Here is a 22,712-nt window from a genome sequence, read left to right on the forward strand (position 1 = left end):
ATAAAAAATACATATAAATAAAAAAAATACATAAAATAAAAGAAAAAACTAAGCATTGTTTTACAAAAATATTTTATAATTTGTGTTACTTATAAATAAATAAATAAAACATCACTATACTGAACATTCCAAACCTATAAATCAATTGTGAGGCTTGTAAAAATTAGATACTTGCCAGCAAAAAAAAAGCAATTGAATGTCATTCTTTTCTTGCTTTCCAAAATTCTTTCTCGGTTGTTTACAACATACCAGTGTGACATTTGGCTTCATCAACGCATTGAGACGTCAAGAAGGCTGATTTCTTTTGTGTGGCATGATGGAAAGGCACCTTTTTGTACATGGAGTGACATATGGGCAATCCCTTTAAGCTTTAATTCCCTGTTGGATGGTGCTTGAGAGGTTTACCTTACTTTTATCTGGCACACTTCCTGCAGACAAACCCCTTTGACCTGCTATGTGGCAGCATTAGAGTCTCAACTCTGATAAATGGGCTTACAATGGCATCAATCAGTGCATCTTCTTTTGACATTTTGTTGCCAACAATTTTCTTGAGCCAACTAGAGTATGTGAGTATTGAAGCTGGTCAATGAACAACATGGCTAGTCTGTTTTCTTAAATTTCCATTTAGGTTTCTCAAACGTTTCAACCATGAACCTGGTTTCCATAGCAACCATTTCAGACCCACTAGAGGAGTGTTTTTGATGAGGTACCACATGGGAAACGCTTGCATTAGACTGCTTTTGCACAACATGGGATACATTCACTAAAGCACTCTTCTTTTTTTTTTGGCATCTACTGTTCTAACAATCAAAAAGCAGTTTGGCTTAACCCCTATTGATTCTGAACTTCCTGCTGTGTGTTCAGCAATAAAGATTGGATCAATTTAAAAGACCAAAGCTCTTGCGAGCATTTTAAGGAAAAAACGGCTGCCTGAATTTATGGTGCATTGAGCTGGCATTATCTCATAGAACTTTTGTTAAACCAGGCTACATTCTATTTAAAGGTTTATCTGGCAAATCAGCCACAAAGGTTGCCGGATACATTCCACATTTTTAAAATAAATGTTCTTCAACAGTTCTTTGTATAACCTCTTTGTATCAAGAACCATTTTCCGTTGTTCTTGAGTTTAGTTCTTTGGTGAAAATAAAAAGCTCTAGGTGTGCTTTACATTTCTTTAAGTTAGCATTTTTTTGTGTGTGGGTAAGTTTAAACTTTATTTTGACTCTATTTACATTTGTAATGCACATTCCTGGTCTTATTGTAAATGATTCATCAGTGGTCGTTATTACAAGGAAAATAAATGTTTGTCTTAACTTGTTAAACCCCTGAAAAAAAAGAGGTTGAAAAAAAGTTTTAGGCTCCCATTTTGTGATGCTGTCTTTCAAATTTTTGCCTATAGTAATAATTCTGAGCAATTTAACATTAAAGCATATGACCATTTTATAATACAGTATTTCCCAACATATGAAATGGAGCCCCATCCTACATTTTTGCTTCATTAATATATTATTTCATTCAGAGACTTGTCACATTGCAAATGTAAAATTCATTAATCCATGTTCCAAACCGCATGTTTTATATAGGGTCACAAGGATCCTGGATGGATGGCCAGTCCATAGCAGAAATGCAACTTCATGTTAACCATAAAGAGATAGCCACTTAAAAGTTAATATTCTGTCATCATTTACTCACCCTCATGTTGTTCCAAAGGCGTATGCATTTCTTTCTCCTTTGAAATATATTTTTGGAGGTGAACTATCCTTTTAAAGCACCTTTAGATGGTTTTCTACATAGCTAGAGATCTCCTTTGAGATCAGGCTGTAAAGCATTTCTGGTTCTAATTGGAACTAAAAATTTGGGATTTTTAGTAGTTAAAATATAGATAATACTGGAACTCAATGAGTAACTGGGATCACCGCTTGGCCTTAGACAAGGTATTTCAGCCATGCAATCAGTGTACAGTCATTCTGAATTACACAAGCGTATACACCAATCACTCAAACCTGGATTTAGCAATCTGCTCAAATCTTCTTATATTACATCCTGTCTGTCGATGCTTCCTGCATAATTATCAAATAAAGAGCCACCTCAGATGAGCTCTGCCAATATTAATACCGCATTAATACTAAGAGATGGAAACATAGAGCAATGGCACACTATTGTGAACAATTCACTTATTATTATATAATAGTCTCTCAGCTCATCTGCTGTTTATGTAACAGCGGTCTGTTCTCTGAAGAAACTTCTTCATCAAAGCCAGATCTGTGTTGTATTAAGTGTTACTTCACACTCTTTCTGTTCAAGTGCATGAATAATGAAAAACAAAAAGTGTGCAGTCATTTCTGTTCCTGAAGGCAGTTTGGTGGAGTAAAGTCTGCTGGGATTTTGTTCTTGTTAGTTTTTTCCTCTCACTGTTATGACACTTTAAGTGCCACGGTAATACTATGTTTATGGATATGTAGCACAGTGATGCAATGTAAATGTCAAAGCATCACTGTTCCATGGTACTCTTACAGTTTGTTTTATAAGGAGAACAGTAAATTGGAAGTGTTATTTATGTTGTAACATTGCTTGCTTATTTCAATAAATTCCATTTTCATGGCCGCTTTCATCACAGTGTTAAAACATTAGTCCAGACAGGTTTAAACATTTCACAACTGTGTGTCAATTGCGGAATGAGCCATTTGGAGAAAATGTAAGAGTGAGAGAATGTGGCAGTTATTTAGAACGCATGATTGTTTCCAAGTGCAGTATATGAACAGAGAAATGTTCAATCTTGCCAAACAATTGTTGTATTGTGAAGGGATGTTTGAAAATTAATTTTCGATTTTGATCAGGTACATAAAGGTCACAGTATTGATTGCTGGCCGTTTCAGGAGCATGTCAGATATTTTGATGGATTGTTAGTCCTCTGGGTAACGTACACACAGGAAAAATGCTGAAAAATGCTTGGGTAGGGTTTACCAATAATATCACGAGTAGCAGACAATTTAACCTCTTAACACATTTACACTGCATCACTGTGCTACATATCCATAAACATAGTATAACCGTGGCACTTAAAGTGTCAGAGGTAGATTACTATACCTCTGCCATTTGAAATTATAAAAATATCATTGGTGTATGTTCGCTCTCATACACCACAAATATTAGAACATTATCATGTTTTATTTATAGATTTGGGTGGAAAGGGAGTGCAATATCCAGCCATCTAATGTTTTATTATTGTTTCGTTCATTCATCTGTTTATGAATTGATTTTCTATTTCTATTTTTTCATTGTATTTCTTTATGAAAACAGTAGACAGTACTGTACAGTAGATGCCTGAAATCATCCCTGTCTCTTGTGTCTCTGTTAGTGGAGAAATGCATGAGCTCCATGCAGACGGGCACTCAGATGGTGAAACTGCGTGGAGGATCCAAAGGCCTGGTGCGCTTTTTCTACTTGGACGAACACAAGTCCTGCATCCGCTGGCGACCGTCTAGGAAGAACGAGAAAGCCAAAAGTAAGTCTCATTCTTATTGCTGAGGTTATGCCTCAACTCTCAATGTACTGTTTTTGATAGCCCTCTCTATTACTGACCACAATGAAAATCAATAGCTCAGAAGACTTGTTGATATGCTTTATGCAAGTATCAATCTTGTCTTGTCAGATGTTGTCTCTGAAGAATAGGGCTATCAAACTAATGTTGCAACACTAAGATAATGGAGATCTTAGTCATATATCACTTAAGTATCTGCTTTAAATTAGATGAACAGTTTGAGTTCATATTGAGATCTGAAAACTATTGAGCAGTGTTAATTGCAGAATTTACTCTTTTCTTAAGAGAACAAAAATGAGAAGCGGGATACTTAAGAACGAAGAGAAACTAATCAGACACTACATTAATTTCATTCATTTTTCTTTCTTATGAGGATCATTCAACAATGAATATTTCTATCTATTACAGATGTAATTTGATTGCTCTTACTGTCAAGCATATGACTAGAATAGATTAGCGTGTGTATGTCTGAGCTGCCTCTCTTGCCTTACTATTTCCTAGGGATGTCCTCAACTATCATGAGTTATTGACATTACGCCTCACAGGGGATGCTTACTTCAGTAGCACAGCCGATGATTCATGTCTTAATGACAGCACTCATTGTCTCTCACGAGGGGGGATAAAGTTCAGAGTCCCGACATTCCACCGCAGGCTGGGGAATTAATCAGCTTCTTAAGTTGACTCAATTATTCATCAGTCTTAACCGGAAAGATTTCAGTATGCACCAGTTGGTTCATTAAAAAAAAAATCATGTGAGATTCATTAGTTAACTTTGAGTCTTTGAGCCTTTGAGTATATATACTTCAACAATAAGATCATCTGAGTTTTTGCTGCTACCTCAATCTGCATTATTTAGCAGCCTAGAGGTATCCTAGTGGAAATCGCACACAGATGGTACTTTTCATGCTTTTTATACTCCCGTTGTATCTGCTATAGTATAGATAAAAACCTCTTATCTGTATACGTAATTTTATCTCACTTTAATGTGAAATATTTAATCCACAGTAAACCTATCCTTTTGAAAACATAGTTGTATAACAATATAAAAACAAAAAGATACTTACAATCTTTAAGCTATTTAGGGTATAATATTTTACAGTATTTTGAATACTGATTACACTATTTTAAGGTGTCATTGTTACACTGTAATTATACATTTATGTACTGGGCAATATTAAGTAGCTACATGTACTTATTATAGGGTTAGGATTAGGGTTTGGTTTAGTTTGTTTTAGCTTTTTGCTACTTTTCAAAAAGCTGTTTGACATGTTGCTCAAACTTTCTGTTTCAAAATAAAATGTCAACACACGAAAGAAAAGGATGTTTGTTCATTCATTCCATCGGGTCTTTCTTGTAGCTTATCTTTCTTAACCACACTTTCTTGTTGTTTATCTTTCTTTCTTAACTTCATTACCAATTTGTACTGTATAGTACAGTTTACAGTTTAACACACATTAGTTTCATTATACAAGAATATTTGAATGAAATATACAGAAAGCCATGACTGACCAATCAGAATCAAGTTATAAACAGATATGTTGTGTTTTTTTCTCTAAAATCTCATCTTGATATCATGTTACATTTCAAACATGGGTTTTTGAAAACAGGCATGTGTTGAATCAGATGTCACTCCAGTAGTCACTAGAATTGCTTTGTTTTTGGGTGGAGTAATGTGCCATTATAGCATGCTGTTCAGATGTGGCTACTCTTGGCCACGGCCGGCGCTAGCCATTTGGGTGCCCTAAGCACAAATGCTTGGTGGTCTTGGGCCTTGGCCTATGAACCTCTTGAAAATGACCGCATTATTCGCATAGAACAACAACGAAAAAGCGTATCTAAGCGGTCTTCCTTTTCTTCTCAAACAAACTAACTGCATCTTAAACAGCCCAAGTTTCAAAATTTCCTGGGGGAGAAAACCCCGGACCCCCGTTAAAATAAAAGATTCAACATGCAGGGCTAAAAAAGCCTTCCCCGGATCATTTCAACTACTAGCGATGCCCCCCTGGACATGCATACACGACGCAAGGGCGCCCGCGCTACAAAACTAACATTTTTATTTAAAACATTGTCTAACCTGCAAGCGACGCACGAGTATCATCCCGCTGTCTCTTCTTTTTCCTTTTTCCGCCCCCGACTCTTGGTGCCTTTCCGAGGCCATGTCTGAGGTCAGTGTCTGCCAAATTTGACATTGATTGAGCCATGAACAGACCACTGGGAAGTAGGAAGGGGGGGCACAAGAGGGAGACTGGCACAGGAGATTCACCTTTTTCTTGACTAATTTGGTCTAGGCCTATATTACTTTTGTATTGCTTTTGTATACTAACATGCTTTAGACATTTTATTTATTATTTATACTAGTAGCCTATTGTGATGATTTTTCACGACCCAGATTTTTTGGTGCCCCCCCAAGCACTTGGTGCCCTACGCGCAGTGCGTGATGTGCGTATGCGGAGCGCCGGCCCTGCTCTTGGCAGACATGATCTGATTTAAATGAGCACGAATTGATGAATTAAGTGTTTCTAGATGTTGTACATTGGCATTGTAGAGTGTTTAATTTGAGGTAGCCATCTGCTCTTCTCATTTACATGATCTGTTCTTGAGGGACTTCATTACACACATTCGTAGCATTAGGATGTTGGTGCACAAAGATGTTTCTTTTAGATTTTTGCAGCTTGAAGGAAAGTAGAATGTTAACGAACAACTCAGGATTATAGCATAAATGTAATCTCTTTCTTTAACTACTCAGTCCCTGTTGTCTTTTTCTCCTCCCAGTCCCAATCGACTCCATTCGGGAGGTGTGTGAGGGGAAGCAGTCTGAGATCTTCCAGCGGTATGCTGACGGTAGTTTTGATCCCAACTGCTGCTTCAGCATCTACTATGGCGAGCACATGGCGTCCCTTGACCTGGTGTCAGGTACAGGAGAAGAAGCTCGCACCTGGATCACTGGCCTTAAGTACCTTATGGCCGGCATCAGCGATGAAGACAGTCTGGCCAAACGACAACGCACTCGTGACCAATATCCTTTCTAAAGGAGTTTCAATGACAGAAACTCAATAAAGATTATGCTATCTACCTTACTATCAATCAGATTTTTAGTAGATTGGGAAACATGAACATGTTAGAACTGTCAGCAGAGTTAGATTCCCTGTTGAGGAAACTCCAAAACACAAGTTTTTCATAATTTAGTATTTCAAGCTATGCATTTATAAAAGTAGTTCACTACCGTCAACCTATCATTATGAAGACATAGTTACTGTCAAGCTATCATAAAAAAGCAGTTAGCTTGAGTCAAGGTTACCTGAATCCTCCCAAACTTGTCTTCCTTATCTGGGAGACATATAATGCAGTTCAGGATCTTCTTCCCTGGGAATCAAATTAATCAGTGAATAGTGACATAGCCTTTTTATCATGCTATTCCTTAAAAAAGAAAAGAAAGGTAGATTGTTACGTGAAAAGATGACCAGTTTTGAAAAAATCTGAGCTATTGTCATACTACTGGTTTAGACATTGTTTAGCAAACTCGCAACATCAGCAGTTTAAATTCTTGTTATAAAACAGTGCCGAACGTAATATTTTGTTGGTGGGATGCTTGCCATTCTATGTTCTCAGACCCTTAACTCTTCCCATTACATGGCTGAAGCAGACCTTCGCAGAGGCAGATAAGAATGGAGACGGCTGCCTCAGCATCAGTGAAGTCCTACAGCTCCTGCACAAGCTAAATGTCAACCTGCCCAGACAGAAAGTCAAACAGATGTTTAAGGTAAGCTGACCACCAGGCCATACGATCAGGAAAATTAGCAGTGATTGATAAAGACTATAGCCACTTGCCAAATATTGCCAAATCAACTTTTAAAGGTACAACATCTGAAAAGTTACCACGGGCTGTTTGAAAACGAACTGACTATTTTTCATGAACCGTCAATATATTTTATGATTTTTGTTATACTTTTTAAATAAAGACTAGTCACATTGTAGCTTATTCTGGTCAAAAACTCCCACTTAGACAGTAAAGTATGTAAAGTGACCAACCACAGTCTACTTTTCCAAAACTATGCCAAACCACAAGGAATATTGGATCCAATCTCTTCACCAGATCCCATCATATTCAGAAGATGGCAAAAATGTTAGATGCTGCCAGCTACGCCATGTTGGATTGTTCCAAAATGCAAGAAATATTGGATCCAATCTCTTCGCCAGATCCCGCCTACAGATGCCAAAAATGTTAGATTCTTCCAGCTATGCCATGTTTGAATGTTCTGAAATGCCAGGAATCAAATCAACTTGTATTTATATACCACAATAAAAGCAATATTAGCTGGCCATTTTGCTGTACAACAGAATAAATATCTAAAAAACAAGAAAGACCGTAAAAAATATATAAAGGGAGTTTACATCAAAAACACCAATCAGAAAATTAAAGGTTTTTAACTTAGGTTTAAAATCAGACTCTGTGGATACTAGTCTTAGGGATAGAGGAAGACTATTCCAAAATTTTGGACCAACAATAGAAAAAGCACGGTCACCCCGCGTCTTAAGTCTAGATCTTGGAACCATCAGCTATCTTTGTTGAGATTACCTTAATGATCTAGCAGATTTATTTAATTTCAAAGATCAGAGAGTTTTTCTTTAGGGGCAAATAAATTTGGGTGTCATCTGCATAAAAGTGAAATGAAAATGTTCTAGCATTCAGGTAGGACTTAAACCAATTTAGACTGCAACCTTTAATACCCACAAATTGTTCAAGTCGTAAGATTATTATTGTATAGTCCACCGTATCAAAAGCAGCACTTAAATCTAAGAGTAAGAGTATCACTCTTAATAAAGAGCCATGGGAGGAGGGCTGTGAGGAGGCTCATAAGAGGAAGCCCCTGAAATATCAGCCTTAAATCCAGGAGTGCAAAGACAAGGGATGGCAGGCATGAAGGTAGGGTGCAGAGGCTTTCCAGCCAAATCAGCATGGCGGCTGTTGTCAGCTTTAGGTATGGACGAGAAGAGCAAAAAGAACGCTACTCATAGGATAGGAGAGGAGGTTGAACAAGCTTCTTGCTGGATGTGGAGTAAGAGAGAAGAAGACAGCAGGAAGCCAGGAGCAGATGGGCAGTGATTTGGCCACCACTGCCGATCCACCAACTGGAGAGTGTTGTGGTTAAGAGTCGAACACTCAAGGAAGGTTGGGTACCACCTGATGATATCTGCTTCTGGCTGAAAGCTACCGTTACTGTACCTTAAGAGTAATCGATGAAAGCACCCAACAGGTGTATTCCACAATGTAAAAAAACAACAACAAGCTGACTCAGAAATGTCAAGAATATTGGATCCAATCTGTTCACCATATCCCATCAGAAGATGCCAAAAATGTTAGGTGCTGCCAGCTACTCCATGTTGGATTGTTCCAAAATGTTAGGAACAATGGATCCAAACTCTTCACTAGATCCGTCAGAAGACACCATAAATATTAGTTGAATATAACCCTTAAAGCAATGTGGTGTGTTGGCACTGTATTACTTAGTACTAGTTGGTATTAAGTGTACTAGTTGGTATTTTCCTCAGCCTAGGAAACTTAAAATCAGCCTAGGAAGAAATTGCAGTAGTTAGAGCTTGGTATTTTGAAAAATCACAATATTTTGAATGTATACACATGAGACAGTCCTGTATTATCATTGGTCCCATATATCTAGAATTATTCAACCTCGAATATGAAAGTACAGATAATTGGTCAGCACTGAAGATTTTTGCTAAATGCATAATAAACAGTGTTTGACATATCGACATTCCTTGTTTGTTTCTGGGCTCAAAAGCCTTTTTCAAGGCCACCTGGATTATTGTGTGTGAGTATGTGATCGAGACCTCACCTCAGCTGTTTGCAGGTCACTAAGCTTCACACTTCATCAGCATCCACCCCATCTGCTGTAAATGGACACAGATGGCCTTTAGTGTAAGACACAGTAAACCACAGGGGGGCAATCTGGCCCTGCTATCCAACAACGGAGAGTGATGTCACTTTAAGTCTTTGGCCCTGATTTCTCTGGCTTAACCTCATAAACAACCTGTGTGATTCTTGGCATATTGTGTGCTGAAATCTGCTGTGTGTTTATACATTTTTTATAAACTGAAATCAAAATATGTTTGAAATAATATATATTACAGAAAAAAAAATTAGTAATAAGTCCAAAGCCAGTAAGATTTTTTTTAAAGAATATAATACTTTTATTCAGCAAGGTTATATTAAATTGATCAAATGTGACAAAAATATAACAATTTCAAATATATGTTCTTTTGAACTTTCTATTCATCAAAGAATCCTGAAAGGACAATATATCACGTTTTTATATTTTAACCGTTTTGAAATGTGATAATAATTACTACTAATAATTATTAAAATAAAATAAAATAAAAATTACTTGAGCACAAAATTATCATATTAATCAAGTGACATTGAAGATTATGCTTTGCCACCACAGGAATAAATTAAATTTTAAAATACATTAAAATAGAAAACAGTTATTTTTAATTGAAATAATATTTCACAATTTGACTTCGACAAGTAATCTGCACCGTTTGTTCTATTGATGTGAATTATATCTCAATTTATGTCTTTTTTCAAACAATTGGACTGGCCTGGGCTGTGTTTCCCAAAAGCATCGTAAGCCTAAGAAGTTCGCAAAAACGATCGTACGACTGATCTTAATATTATGGTCTGTTTCCCAAAAGCATCGTGACTTAATTTAACTAGATTTAACAGATTACACTGCAACGTGAGTATAATATAAGGTTTTGATTGTACTTTATTGTAATCGTGTTTTGTTTAAATGAATTTATAAATGAAATAATTAAAAGGAGAAGAAAAAATAGAACTACACATCTAAATTAAATGAATGAACCAAAAAATTCATAAAATAAGTAATGTGGAAAATATGCTTCAAAGACTGGCCAAAATAGGGATGATTCAAAAAAATCTGTCAATGACTTGCTGACGTGCATGAAAACCAGCCATGTATTGGGCATTTCTTCGTTGGTCATGTGGTCCCATGCCATCTTCGTCCTCCATCTCCTCCACCTCTTCATCTTCCTCCCTGTTTAGTAAGGGCACTCTCATCTGCACTGCAATGTTGTGCAGCATAGCTGTTACTATTATTACTGCACAGCACTTTTGTGGAGCAAACAAAAGACCACCGCTGGACTGGTGAATTGCCCGAAAGCGCATCTTCCACCTCCCTATTGTGCGTTCCATAATACTACGTGCAAAACGGTGTGACTCGTTGAAATTTGTCTCCCTGTTATTCATAGGATTAGCCACAGACGTGAAGAGATATGGCCTCAGTGGGTAACCACTGTCCCCAAGCAGCCTCCACTGTCCCTGTGAGTTTTGTGCCTGACCCACAGATGAATTGGTGAATATGAAGGAGTCATGTGTGCTTCCGGGCCACCTTGCCACAATGTCTGTGATCAAACCCTTATGGTCACAGATCACCTGGCAGGTGATAGCTGCATAGCCTTTGCGGCATATATATACATGGCCATCCACAGATGGTGTAAGGATCAGGATCAAGGTACCATCAATCACTCCAATGATCTGTGGGATGTGATGATGTGTTAAAAAATACGGTTGTATTTCTGTGATGTCCTGTCTTGATGCTGGAAATTTAATGTGTTCCGCAGCAAGTGGAAGTAATGCATTGGTGACCGCTTGAACAGCTCTTGAAACTGATGACTTTCTTAGTCCAAGCCCATCACCAAGTACCTGGAGAAAACTGCCTGTTGCATAGAATCTCTAGGCTGATAGGAGTTGGACTTCAGGGGACAAGGCAAAATTTCTCCTGGTGGCACGCATCAGCTGAGGTCCAATGCTATTTAGCTGTTGGGCTATTTGTCTTCTTGGCAGACGGTATCGCCTAATTATAGCCATGTCATCAAGGATATCCAAGGGGTTTTGATGCTGTCTGACGAAGGCATTTAAAGTCACCAATCTACTTCGTGGTCGTCTCTGTCTTTGTCTTTCTCTGAACCCTCAATTGAAGAACACGTTGTAGTGCAGCCATGTTTTCCTCTGAAAGTCTAGTGAGGTGTAAACTCGATACTAATCCTAGCTTATTTGAAGGAACCATGTGATGATCATCAGGCTGTGATAATGTTCACATATCCCACTGCCTATCATCAATTTCAGTAATGACATTAGCCCCTACATTGAAGAAAGTGAAGGTGTGGCATGCTTAGAAATTGTATAGATTACATATTCCTTTAATCTATCCTCTGTTCATAATGATGAAAAGTTGTGCTACTTATAAATATGTATACATAGAACAGTACTGGTAAAACATGTCTTTTTTGTCTATACCTGTAGAAATGTATTGGCTAGATGAAGTACATACTGTACATATATTTGTGCTATCTGTCACGCTAAATATAGAGACTTTATATATTAATAATATTGAAACTGTCTGAAAATAATCATCAACCATTAGCCATTTACTTCAGAAACACTTGGAAGAACTCATAACAATTATTATAGTATTTCACATGGCCTTAGGCCTTGTGTGCATGGTTCAACAAACACGTGGACATAAAAAACATTGCGTCTAGCTTTATTAAAGGGTTAGTTCACCCAAAAATGAAAATTATGTCATTAATGACTCACCCTCATGTCGTTCCAAGCCCGTAAGACCTCCGATCATCTTCGGAACACAGTTTAAGATATTTTAGATTTAGTCCGAGAGTTTTCTGTCCCTCCATTGAAAATCTATGTACGGTATACTGTCCTTGTCCAGAAAGGAAATAAAGACATCATCAAAGTAGTCCATGTGGCCTCAGTGGGTTGGTTAGAATTTTTTGAAGCATCGGAAATACATTTTGTTCCAAAACTAACAAAAACTATGACTTTATTCAGCATTGCATTCTCTTCCGGTTCACGAGGCCAGTGACGCTGCTGACGTAAGACGCTGCTGACGTGTTATCTGGTGCGTCCGTGTATTCGGGTTTAAATAAATATGTCTGGTTAAAAAAAAATGCAAGTCTTCCCCTGTGTCGAAATCCTTAGACATGTTTGCAAAAATTGTTTTGTTTACAGCGTGCGTCTCCCGCAGACTGTAAACGAAGCTCGGGCGCACCAGATAACACATCAGCTCGTCTTACGTCAGTGGACTCATGAACTCATTACATATTCATTGACTCATTGACAACAGAACCGGAAGAGAATACAATGCTGAATAAAGTCGTCGTTTTTGTTATTTTTGGAACAAAATGTATTTTCGATGCTTCAAAAAATTCTAACTAACCCACTGAGGTCACATGGACTACTTTGATGATGTCTTTATTGCCTTTCTGTACAAGGATAGTATACCGTACATAGATTTTCAATGGAGCGACAAAAAGCTCTCGGACTGAATCTAAAATGTCTTAAACTGTGTTCCGAAGATGAACGGAGGTCCTACGGGCTTGGAACGACATGAGGGTGAGTCATTAATGACATAATTTTCATTTTTGGGTGAACTAACCCTTTAATAAAATACATTGTATAGTTGTATTAATTTGGGCTATTCAGTTCCCCATGACCTGCAAAATACATTGTACAGTGGGATGAGTCATAACTACATATAGAAAACATTTCACATTGCACAAGAAATGACTAAAACTTCATGAATCCTCATTGAACAATAAATCACATTACCTGTGTCTTCTGGCAAGATAATTGGCACTGAAATTGAGGGCCTTGCAAAACTCATCTCCTCTATTGCAAGCCTCCTCTCTTCTAAGGCCAGCTTGGCCTTCTTGAGCTCAATGAGCTGCAGTTGAAAGTTGTTGTCTCTCTCATTGGCTTCTTGAAGGCACTGCCTAATGTCTTTCAAGACATCTAGCTTCTCCCTCTCCAGCTGCACTAGGTCCTGACTACAGCTACAGTCATTCTCAAACTGCTGAGGTGTTGTGACTGCAGTCTGGAACACTGAAGATAGAGGCTGAGGCCTGGGAGGGTTGTTTGGAGGACTAGGATATGGTAGGTGCTGGGAGATGGCAGATGAATCGATGGTTACTCTGAGCATGAAGGACCTGACTCAGGCTCAGGCTCAGGCTCAGGTTGAGTTATCCCTACTCCTCCATGGATGTCAATACCCCCAATAATGCCATCTGAAGCACTTGTGCCAAGTATTGACAATGCCTTTTCTTCCTCTGCTGTGAGAAGGGGGGACTCATTGGTCCCACCACCAGTTTTTTTTAATTGCAATCCTCTGCAGTGCCCTCTTCCTTTTGCCAGGCTTGCAAAATCCTGCCACTTCTTGCGGACCTCCTTCCCTGATCTTTGAACACCCCTGGTTGCAGTTAGTTTGGTAGCAATGTCCTCCCAGATGTTTTGTTTTTCTTTATTTGTATGGTGTCCTTTAAATCTGTTAAAAATGATATCTTTGTTTTGCTCTATCTCCTCTAAAAGGACAATAATTTCATCTTTTTGAAAGGTATCTTTTCTTGTTTTTTTTTTGTTCAGCCATTTTGTCAGTGCCTGTATTAGGTAGGTGCTTTATATAGACTTGTCTTGATTGCTAATCCACAACAGATGACAATTATTAGGTTAAACGTTCAGAATACGATTCCATATAAGGTTATATTTCAGCACTTCTCAACTGGACAGCGACTCTTAAGTAGCACATATAGCGCGTTCTCGCGTGTTCATGTTAAGTGCATTTTTGGGAAACGTGCGTGGAATTGCGGCGAGCGTTCATAACCTTGCACGTAGAGAGCACTCTTAAGAGCTAAGATGCATCGTTATTGGGGAACCCGGCCCTGGCCGATAAAAAAATTGAATTTTCTTTTTTTTTTACATCTAGAGAATAGATTATCATAAAGATATGGCTTTTTTGACAGTAAATAACATACAATCACTAACAACCGTATGGCAATACCCTGACTTTTTCAGAGTTTTTTTTAAATGTAATAATTTAATTATAAGTATATTTATTGTATAAAAATATTCAATTTTTAAATATGTAATGTATTTATTTGTAAGGTCCATAATTTAGATACCTCAGTCCTGTACTCAGAGGAAGTGATGCCATCTCCTCGGAGGGAGCAGTGTGAATGCGGCTCTTCTCGGCATCTTCAGTGTTTGTGACCTGTTTTCACGCTTCTCAACATAAAGCACCAATTCTCGAGCGCTTAGCTCAGGGTTTATTACATCCTCCACGCCTCGGCTCACCGCAAGCCTTTGCGTGTGTGTTTGACTCAGCAGCTCTCCGGATCAGCGCTGGCGTCTGAGCCTGGGATTCAGTGAGCTGAGAAAACAGTTCTGGGCTCTAATGGGCTGAGAGCTGTAGGAGAGATGTGGAGTCGCTGTTGTTTTTTATGGGTTTGGCTTCTCAGCAAGGCAGGGGTTTAATTTTGATAGTGGGTTGCTGTTATTGAATGATCCATTTCTCATTTGATTGAAGAGCTGCTGGTTTATCCTCCATCGTAGCCAAAGATCAGTGACTGAAGTCATGCTTTAGGAAGCAAATACCCACAACTGTGTATTACTGTGTTTTTAGTCAAGAAATGGCACACAAACTAAAAAGGTTACAGATCATAAACCTTTGGATTAGAGGCATATTTGTGGTATTTTCTGTAAGAGGATCTCTGGATGTAGAAAGTGATGAGCAGTTTGTTTGCATGAAATATCTTTATGAAAAAAATCTGAAAGCCTGACCATAAACTGTTTCAGATATGAGGAGGCTAACTCTGAAATGTTTAATAAAAAATCCAGGAGAATATGCCATATTAATTTCTATAATAAAATAAACACTATGTAAAAAGTCATCCATAAAGAATTGTATACTTATTACAGAAACAGAACAGTTATTACAGGTACAATGCCCTGGAGCAACCAGGGTTTAAATGAATAGTTAATCCAAAAAAATATTTTTTTCCCCCATTATTTACCTAATGTGACTCTTTCATTTGTGGAACACAAAAGAAGTTGATTAGCAAAATGTTTACATCGCTCTTTGCAATATAATGAAAACTACAAACTACAAAAATTACAAAAAGGCATAACCTGTATGGTTATGACTACAAATAATTGTAGTTGTTATTTACTGAAAATATTCCCCTAAGATGAGAGGCACGCAAGAACCTCGCTGTTTGGCTTCATTAACATTAAAAATGGAATCTTGATATTTGAATACTGTATATGTAATGCAAGTAAGGTAAGTTGTATCTGTTTCTGTTTCTTCCACAAAATCTGTTTCTTCCACAAAAACCTAATAGCGTATGACTTCAAAAGATTTGGAATACCACACATGAGTCATATAGGCTACTTTTATGGTTCCTTCATGGTTGTTTTCCCTGTTTTTCTGAACTTGACAGCCCCTAGACACTATATGCTTTTGTTTTATGGAACAGAGCAGCATGAACATTCTTTTAAACTTCTTTTAAAAGTTTTTAAAATTCTTTGAACTACAAAAACTTTTAACTACAATGTTACGTACATGGCAAACAGCTTGATTCACCTTGATGTTCTTTTATCCAAATTTTTCCATCTCTGATTTTAGGAGGCAGACACTGATGACAACCAAGGCACTTTGGGATTTGAGGAGTTCTGCTCTTTCTATAAGATGATGTCAACACGACGTGATCTCTACCTGCTGATGCTCACCTACAGCAACCATAAAGACCACCTGGACACAGATGACCTCAAACGCTTCCTTGAGACTGAACAAAAGGTGAGGCGTGGTTGGCAGGTAAAATCCACTATTAAGATAAAAATACCAAAAAAATGCAGCAGGTACTGTGAAGCATCTGTCATGCATGTTGTTTTCACCTCTTTTTTAACTCAGGCACATCATTTGATAAGCTCAATGAAAATGCAACGTAACCTTTCCATGCTAATGTGACTATTTATAGGCTTTTTCTCAACATTTTGGCAAGACTGTCCTCACACACCCTCAAATCCTTCTCTTTTATGGTCTTAAAGAACAGCACAGAAGTCAATTAAGCTTTGCTAAGGGGGGCAGCTTAAGATTTATTAGAATTTTTATTAGTGGCCTGAAACACTACTTAACACATTAACAGTACATTAACACTACTTAGTACATTAACAGGTAATTCACACTGAAAAATAAAATGTACATTTGCAGTGGTTATGAAATTCTCTGAATTTCATAAATGAGTGACCTTGTTCAAACATAAATATTTAAATGCACCTACATGCTGTCAAATGATGAATCAATTGATTATAAAATTAAAATTCAAAAAATATAAAACACTGATTAAGGTTAAAGAAGAAAGCGTTGCGTTACCAACCGTGCATTATGTGTGACGTTGAGAGACTACTTGGTACATTTGAACTTTTTTTTAAATTATCACCATATCTCCTTTTAAATTGAAGTTGTAAAGGTACAGTAATAATATGGTGTTAGGTAATCCAAAGTGACTTACATTGCATTTCATGGCAACACATATACATTCTTATCAGTTCTTGCTTTCCCTGGGAATCGAACCCTTGACGTTGCAAGCACAGACACTCAGGAAAGCCTTAATCATACAGTAGGCTCATTTTTACGTACAGTACTAGAGCACATTCGCACATGCACACTCTTCAAAAACGCTGCTTTAAATTTCTTGAAAAACTAAAAGACATAAATGACATTTATATGTATTCTAAATAAAAGATACAGATTTTACAGAATGTCAGCTTGCTTATTTGGTTCAAGATATGGATTTATTGAGTCCACATGTCATGCAAACAAGAAACTCTGCTTTTTAACCAAAGGTCTAAAGCTGTCGTTCCAACCACACAACTTTGCGATGCTGTTTGCGAATGTTCATTAGAACTATGATTTCGGGAAACTTGTTTCTTGAACTATGCTGTTCAAGTTGGCTAACGATGCTTTTGGGAAATGCACCCTAGAATGGTGACAGATAAAGAGATGATGAAAGTGTTATGCCTCAACTAGCCATTCACATTTTCCCATTTCATAAATTGTTTATAGAAACATTCAGGAAATGATTGTACGTTCACATGTCATAACATACAATTGATTGCATGTCATAACTGATTTGTGATTTAATTTGAATATTACATTCATCTCAAGTGAATTGATATGTTAACAACTATGAATGATATTTAATTCTATTCTAATGTTCATTAACCTATGGAACCTCATTTGTAAAATCATCTCTTGTGGTACATTTTCATATTACTTCAACTAGCAAATAAAAAAATCCATGTGATGTTTGATTCAAGTGGTGTTTGAAGTAAGTGGTTGACAGAACGCTGATGTTGAAGCCGGTCATTAAAATCTCATTAAAATTTTAAAAGCATTCATGTACAGCATTATAAAGTACTAGCATGCAGTCAAATTGAAATTAAACATAGGCTACACCATGAACTATAGGAATGAGGAAATTAGCATTTTAAGCAAATGGTATTACTCAGACCTTTTCTTCATGATAACACTCCACTCTCATTTGTCTCAAGTAGTTACCAGCAGAGAAAAAAAAAAGAAGAAAAAAAGTGTCTCTTATCAAATAGCATCGTTAATGGACTGAGCAAAATAGAGCTGAGAATATACTAGACCAATCCCTTTAAGTTCCACTAGCAGCTAATCATCAACAACGATGTTGATGTACTGCGCAGTTTACTGCGATTCCGTACCCACAGCTGGCAGTATCCCGACATCCTCCACTGCATTAGCTGGAGGAAATATCTAACACTGATTGACGTGGATGGGAATCTCATTGACTAATCAGTCCATTTAAACGCCAGCTGTCAGGCGTCACAATCGACTCCAGAGCGGAGATGGGCTAGTTGTGTGAAGATGGTTCCCTGTGGTGTTCTTTATCACACATTTCATACGTAATATTGATTAAAATTGGCTGTAACTGTATTAAATGCATGCTTTTCACATTTGTAAGTGTTTAATCATTCACTTTTTCATCTTTCTTTACTGTTTGTTTGTTTGTTTGTTTGTTTGTTTGTTTGTTTCAGATGACCAGTGTCTCAAAAGAGCACTGCCTCGAAATTGTGTCCAAGTTTGAGCCTTGTCCTGAAAACCAGACTCTGGGTGTCCTGGGGATTGACGGTACGGATGTTTTATTTCTAAAATTTAGTTGCTCAAATGTTACTTTTTAAGAAGTCAGGAGGTTTAAAGTGTCGTCACATCCCTTCAATGGGAATCCACATAATGGACCATTTTTACAACCAGTAATGACACCTTTACTTTTAGTTGTTTATATTTAATTTTTTTTAAATATTAATGTACATTAATGGCACATATATCTTGTGTTTTATTACTTGGGCATTAAATTACAGATTAACTGTTTAACGCTGCTTTAGAGAATTTCTAATACAACGGCTGAGGGATTGATGGCAAATTTGACATTTTTCTCTCTTCTGACAAAATCTCTCTATGTATATTTTTTTCTCTTTTGGAAAGTCTTAGAACTCAATAATTATATTTGTTGTAGTTTCCATTTACTACTATAGAAGTGTATCCAACTATGATGACCTCTGCTTCTGAGAAACCTGGAAATGTAAAAAGTTTCATCAGATTTAAGTTGGTCATGTGAACTCGGCATGTTTACTAACAGAAAACTGCTTTGTTTGAAAGTGACTTCTGTGTGAGCGCAGCTTGATGCATCACTACACTATTGACAGTGGACTATGGACCTTTCCCCCGCGAATTGTTGCTAATGTGTTTTCGCCTTTAAAGGAGTTTTCAGTTATGCGTCAAGTATAAACTGGATGTTGCGAAAATACTTTTGGAGAAATAAAGATACAAATAAGTAAATTGGGTAACACTTTATTTTGATGGTCCCTTTTGAACATTCTGTTGACTATGAGTAACGTTGTACCTACATGTTAACTAACTCTTATTAGAGTATTAGTAGACTGTCTGCTAAATACCTGTTAACACTTTATTTTGATGCTCCCCAACAGACATTCTACTGACTATAAGTAACTTTGCAAGTACATGTCAACTCATTCTAACCCCACCAGTCTACTAATATACATTAAAGCTAATTACAAAATCAATCGACACTGAAAACTTCAGTTTATTTGCAGTCCCATTGTTCAGTGATAAGTTAATTTCTTTTAATTAACTACTTTGAATTGAATTGCTGGTGATGAAAATCGAGTTGAAACTTGACAGAAATTGACAGGTTATAACAAAATGATGTTTTTACACAGGTAGATTCTTTAGTTTTCAAGACTACATTGCATTATTTTTTTTTGTGCTGCATCAACTAATGTAGACAGGAATTCACAATCTCCTCTAACTGTACACCACAGGTTTTACAAATTACATGCGCAGTCCTGCTGGGGACATCTTCAACCCTGAGCATTACGAGGTAAACCAGGACATGACGCAGCCACTCAGTAACTACTTCATTGCTTCCTCCCACAACACCTACCTGATGGGCGACCAGCTCATGTCCCAGTCTCGGGTGGATATGTACGCCTGGGTGCTTCAGGCCGGCTGCAGATGTGTGGAAGGTAAGACTGGCCTGATTTTCGAATGTGCTTTTTAGTCTATCTTCCTAAAGTGAATACATTTTCACAGTTTGTGATCCAAACTATTCATGAGAATCAAAGCTCTTTGTGTGATTTGTAAAATATACTTTCGTTTTCTTGAGAAATACAAAGGAAAAAGTATCAATTTACATGTACATTTATTTCATTCATTTAAATGAATCCATTTAATAAATTTTAACTTTGTTTTATTATCATCCTTTAGTGGATTGCTGGGATGGGCAGGATGGAGAACCAATCGTACATCATGGCTACACCCTGACTTCCAAAATCCTTTTTAAAGATGTTATTGAGACCATCAACAAATATGCATTCATCAAAACCCAGTAAGAGACATCGGATATATTGGATATTAACTGATTCAGACGGTTATAGGTAGTGGTCGACAAATATTAACAACTAACAAGAAGCCAGACTTTGTGACTGTTTTTAAGCTGACAAGAGCAAAACAAAGTATATGTATAATTATTTTGAGTCAGTCTTTTTGTGAGAAAATGCTATTTTTAGTGTACACATACAAAGTTATTATGATTACAGGCCAAGCACCGACGCTGCTTCTTCCGCCATGAAAGCCTAAGCTAAGGCAGCCTACAGAACCGCTTGTGAAAAAGCTATGAAATTTGGCACACAGCTAGAGGACAGTCTGAACAGTTACCATAGCAAATTGGGAGTCTCTAACTCAAACCCTCAAGCTCCACCATATGTCCAAATTTTCACTAATGTTTATGTTAATAACTTTTGAAATGTAAGGGCTAGAAACAAAAATGTTTCCTCTGATTCTTTGGCTCAAGACACTTTAAATGCAACCTATAATTTCATTTTCCACCATGAATTTTTTATTTTATGAAAAACCTACTTTTTCAAACTCCTAGACCGCTAATCCAGTTTCACGAAAATCGAATCAGATCAACTTCAGAACATGCCGACAAAAAGTTATGGAATTCAAGTTGATTTCGTCAAACCGTTGTCGCTTTTTCTTATTATTTTTAGTTGTACAAATAAGTACATTTACAATTTTTTTTTTTTTTTTTTTTTTTTACAATTTCTGTATCTGTGAACAAATAATATTTAAAGGGACATTGTGTAGGAATTTCTCCCATCTAGCGGTGAAATTATATATTGCATTCAAACGAATTGTGCTCTCCAGCGCCCCGCTTTTTCAAATGCGTGTTGCATCTACGGTAGCCGTTATGTACCAAAAAGCTATGACAGGATGTCTTCTAACAGCACTTCGTCGAGTTTTCCTTCGGGTGAACAGGTTTGTTATTTCAAACAAACTGCAACGTGACACAACGAACAAACAAATGTTACAGTATGAATTACTGACTGTGAAAAACATGAACTATTAAACTTGCCGGGGCACTGAAGCGCCTCTCACTGCTCTGCTCCTCCGTTTCTGCTGCTTTCAGTTACGCTGGCTCTGAACGAAAACGCGGTGCAGAAACGCGTTGGCCTAGTACTTTTTGACCCTCTCTGCTATTATAGTTTTTCAAGATGGCGGAACTACATCGAAGCCTCCGTGGACCTACCCGTCACATGTATATAAAGATAATAAATTCTTCGTTTACGAGGATAAGTCAGATAATTGGCAGAGGTATTTCTACACCATTGAGGACATATTTATGAATAAAAATATTGATTTTAGATAAAAAAATACCTAAAAAACTACACATTGTCCCTTTAAATAATACAAGAATGAGATAATTAAACAGAAATCATAAGAAGCTGCTAAAACACTTTAATCAATTTATTATCTTGCCATATATAATATATGCATGCTTAATATATAGATTTATACATAAATTATGTGTCTATACACACACGCACACACACACACACACACACACACAACACATACACACATACATATATATTTTGCTTTTTCCGGGGTATATATGAGAGACGACAACTATTACTCAGAAGTTTCAGTCCTGAAGGTTTATGTGCCTGACAGCTGGCAGTGAAGGACAATCAATGCTAGCCCACAGTCACGTTGTTTTTGTAATACCCCATTCTCTGAGCCTGACGACAGCACAGTTGAGCTGAGGGTCTAGGGAACGTGTGAACGTTTGTGTCCACATGAACATTTCACACTGACAGCTTGTTTCTACATGACTTCCTCCATCGCTATGAGTTTCAGGTGTTGTTGTTGCTAAAGGTCATAATGCAATGAAGCCGCACACTGTTAAGGGTTCTTGCAGGTCGCAGTAAACAAAAAGCTATTTTTTGACAATGTGTCACTCATATGTCAGATGTGATATGCATCTGTTATGTGTCTATTTGGCTTGCCATATTAGCATGTTTGTTTATAAATTGCAGTGGCAGTAAAATTACACATTTACAGTAGTAAAAATCTGTCAGTTAGCAGTATCTTGGGCTATTTGTTTTCACTTATGTATCTAGGTTTCTTGTACCAAAAATACTGTTTTCCACAAAGAGAGTAAGAAATAAGACTTCAATGAAATCACTGAAAATAATGATTGCTTAACCATCAAATGTGTTTTTCCACCTCAGATATGATTTTTTATATTAAGCCATAAAGAATATAAATTTGTTTTGAAGATTTCTGCATTAGCTATATGCATGTAGCATATCTTGGTTCTGTGAAAGAGCAAAACCAATGTTCCTCATGTATGTAGCAGAATCAAAGCAACCTCAGCGTCCCTTTTCAGGGCT

The 22,712-nt window shown here is 37.2% G+C and overlaps 1 protein-coding gene across 1 annotated transcript in view; it reads left to right on the forward strand.

The window, feature by feature from the left end:
- The window catches only part of plch2a (phospholipase C, eta 2a), a 162,224-nt gene that overhangs the window by 106,710 nt on the left and 32,802 nt on the right, over positions 1-22,712 (forward strand). The window contains exons 3-9 of the mRNA XM_077224548.1: positions 3,359-3,505; positions 6,314-6,557; positions 7,172-7,301; positions 16,054-16,224; positions 18,492-18,585; positions 19,797-20,000; positions 20,242-20,362. Of these exons, the coding sequence (XP_077080663.1) occupies positions 3,359-3,505; positions 6,314-6,557; positions 7,172-7,301; positions 16,054-16,224; positions 18,492-18,585; positions 19,797-20,000; positions 20,242-20,362 (1,111 nt within the window). The remainder of the gene's footprint in view (positions 1-3,358; positions 3,506-6,313; positions 6,558-7,171; positions 7,302-16,053; positions 16,225-18,491; positions 18,586-19,796; positions 20,001-20,241; positions 20,363-22,712) is intronic.

The sequence above is a fragment of the Siphateles boraxobius genome, unplaced genomic scaffold (genome assembly GCF_051911475.1).
Source record: "Siphateles boraxobius isolate OS27281-9 unplaced genomic scaffold, OSU_SipBor_1 9, whole genome shotgun sequence".
In the NCBI taxonomy this organism is placed as follows: Eukaryota; Metazoa; Chordata; class Actinopteri; order Cypriniformes; family Leuciscidae; genus Siphateles; species Siphateles boraxobius.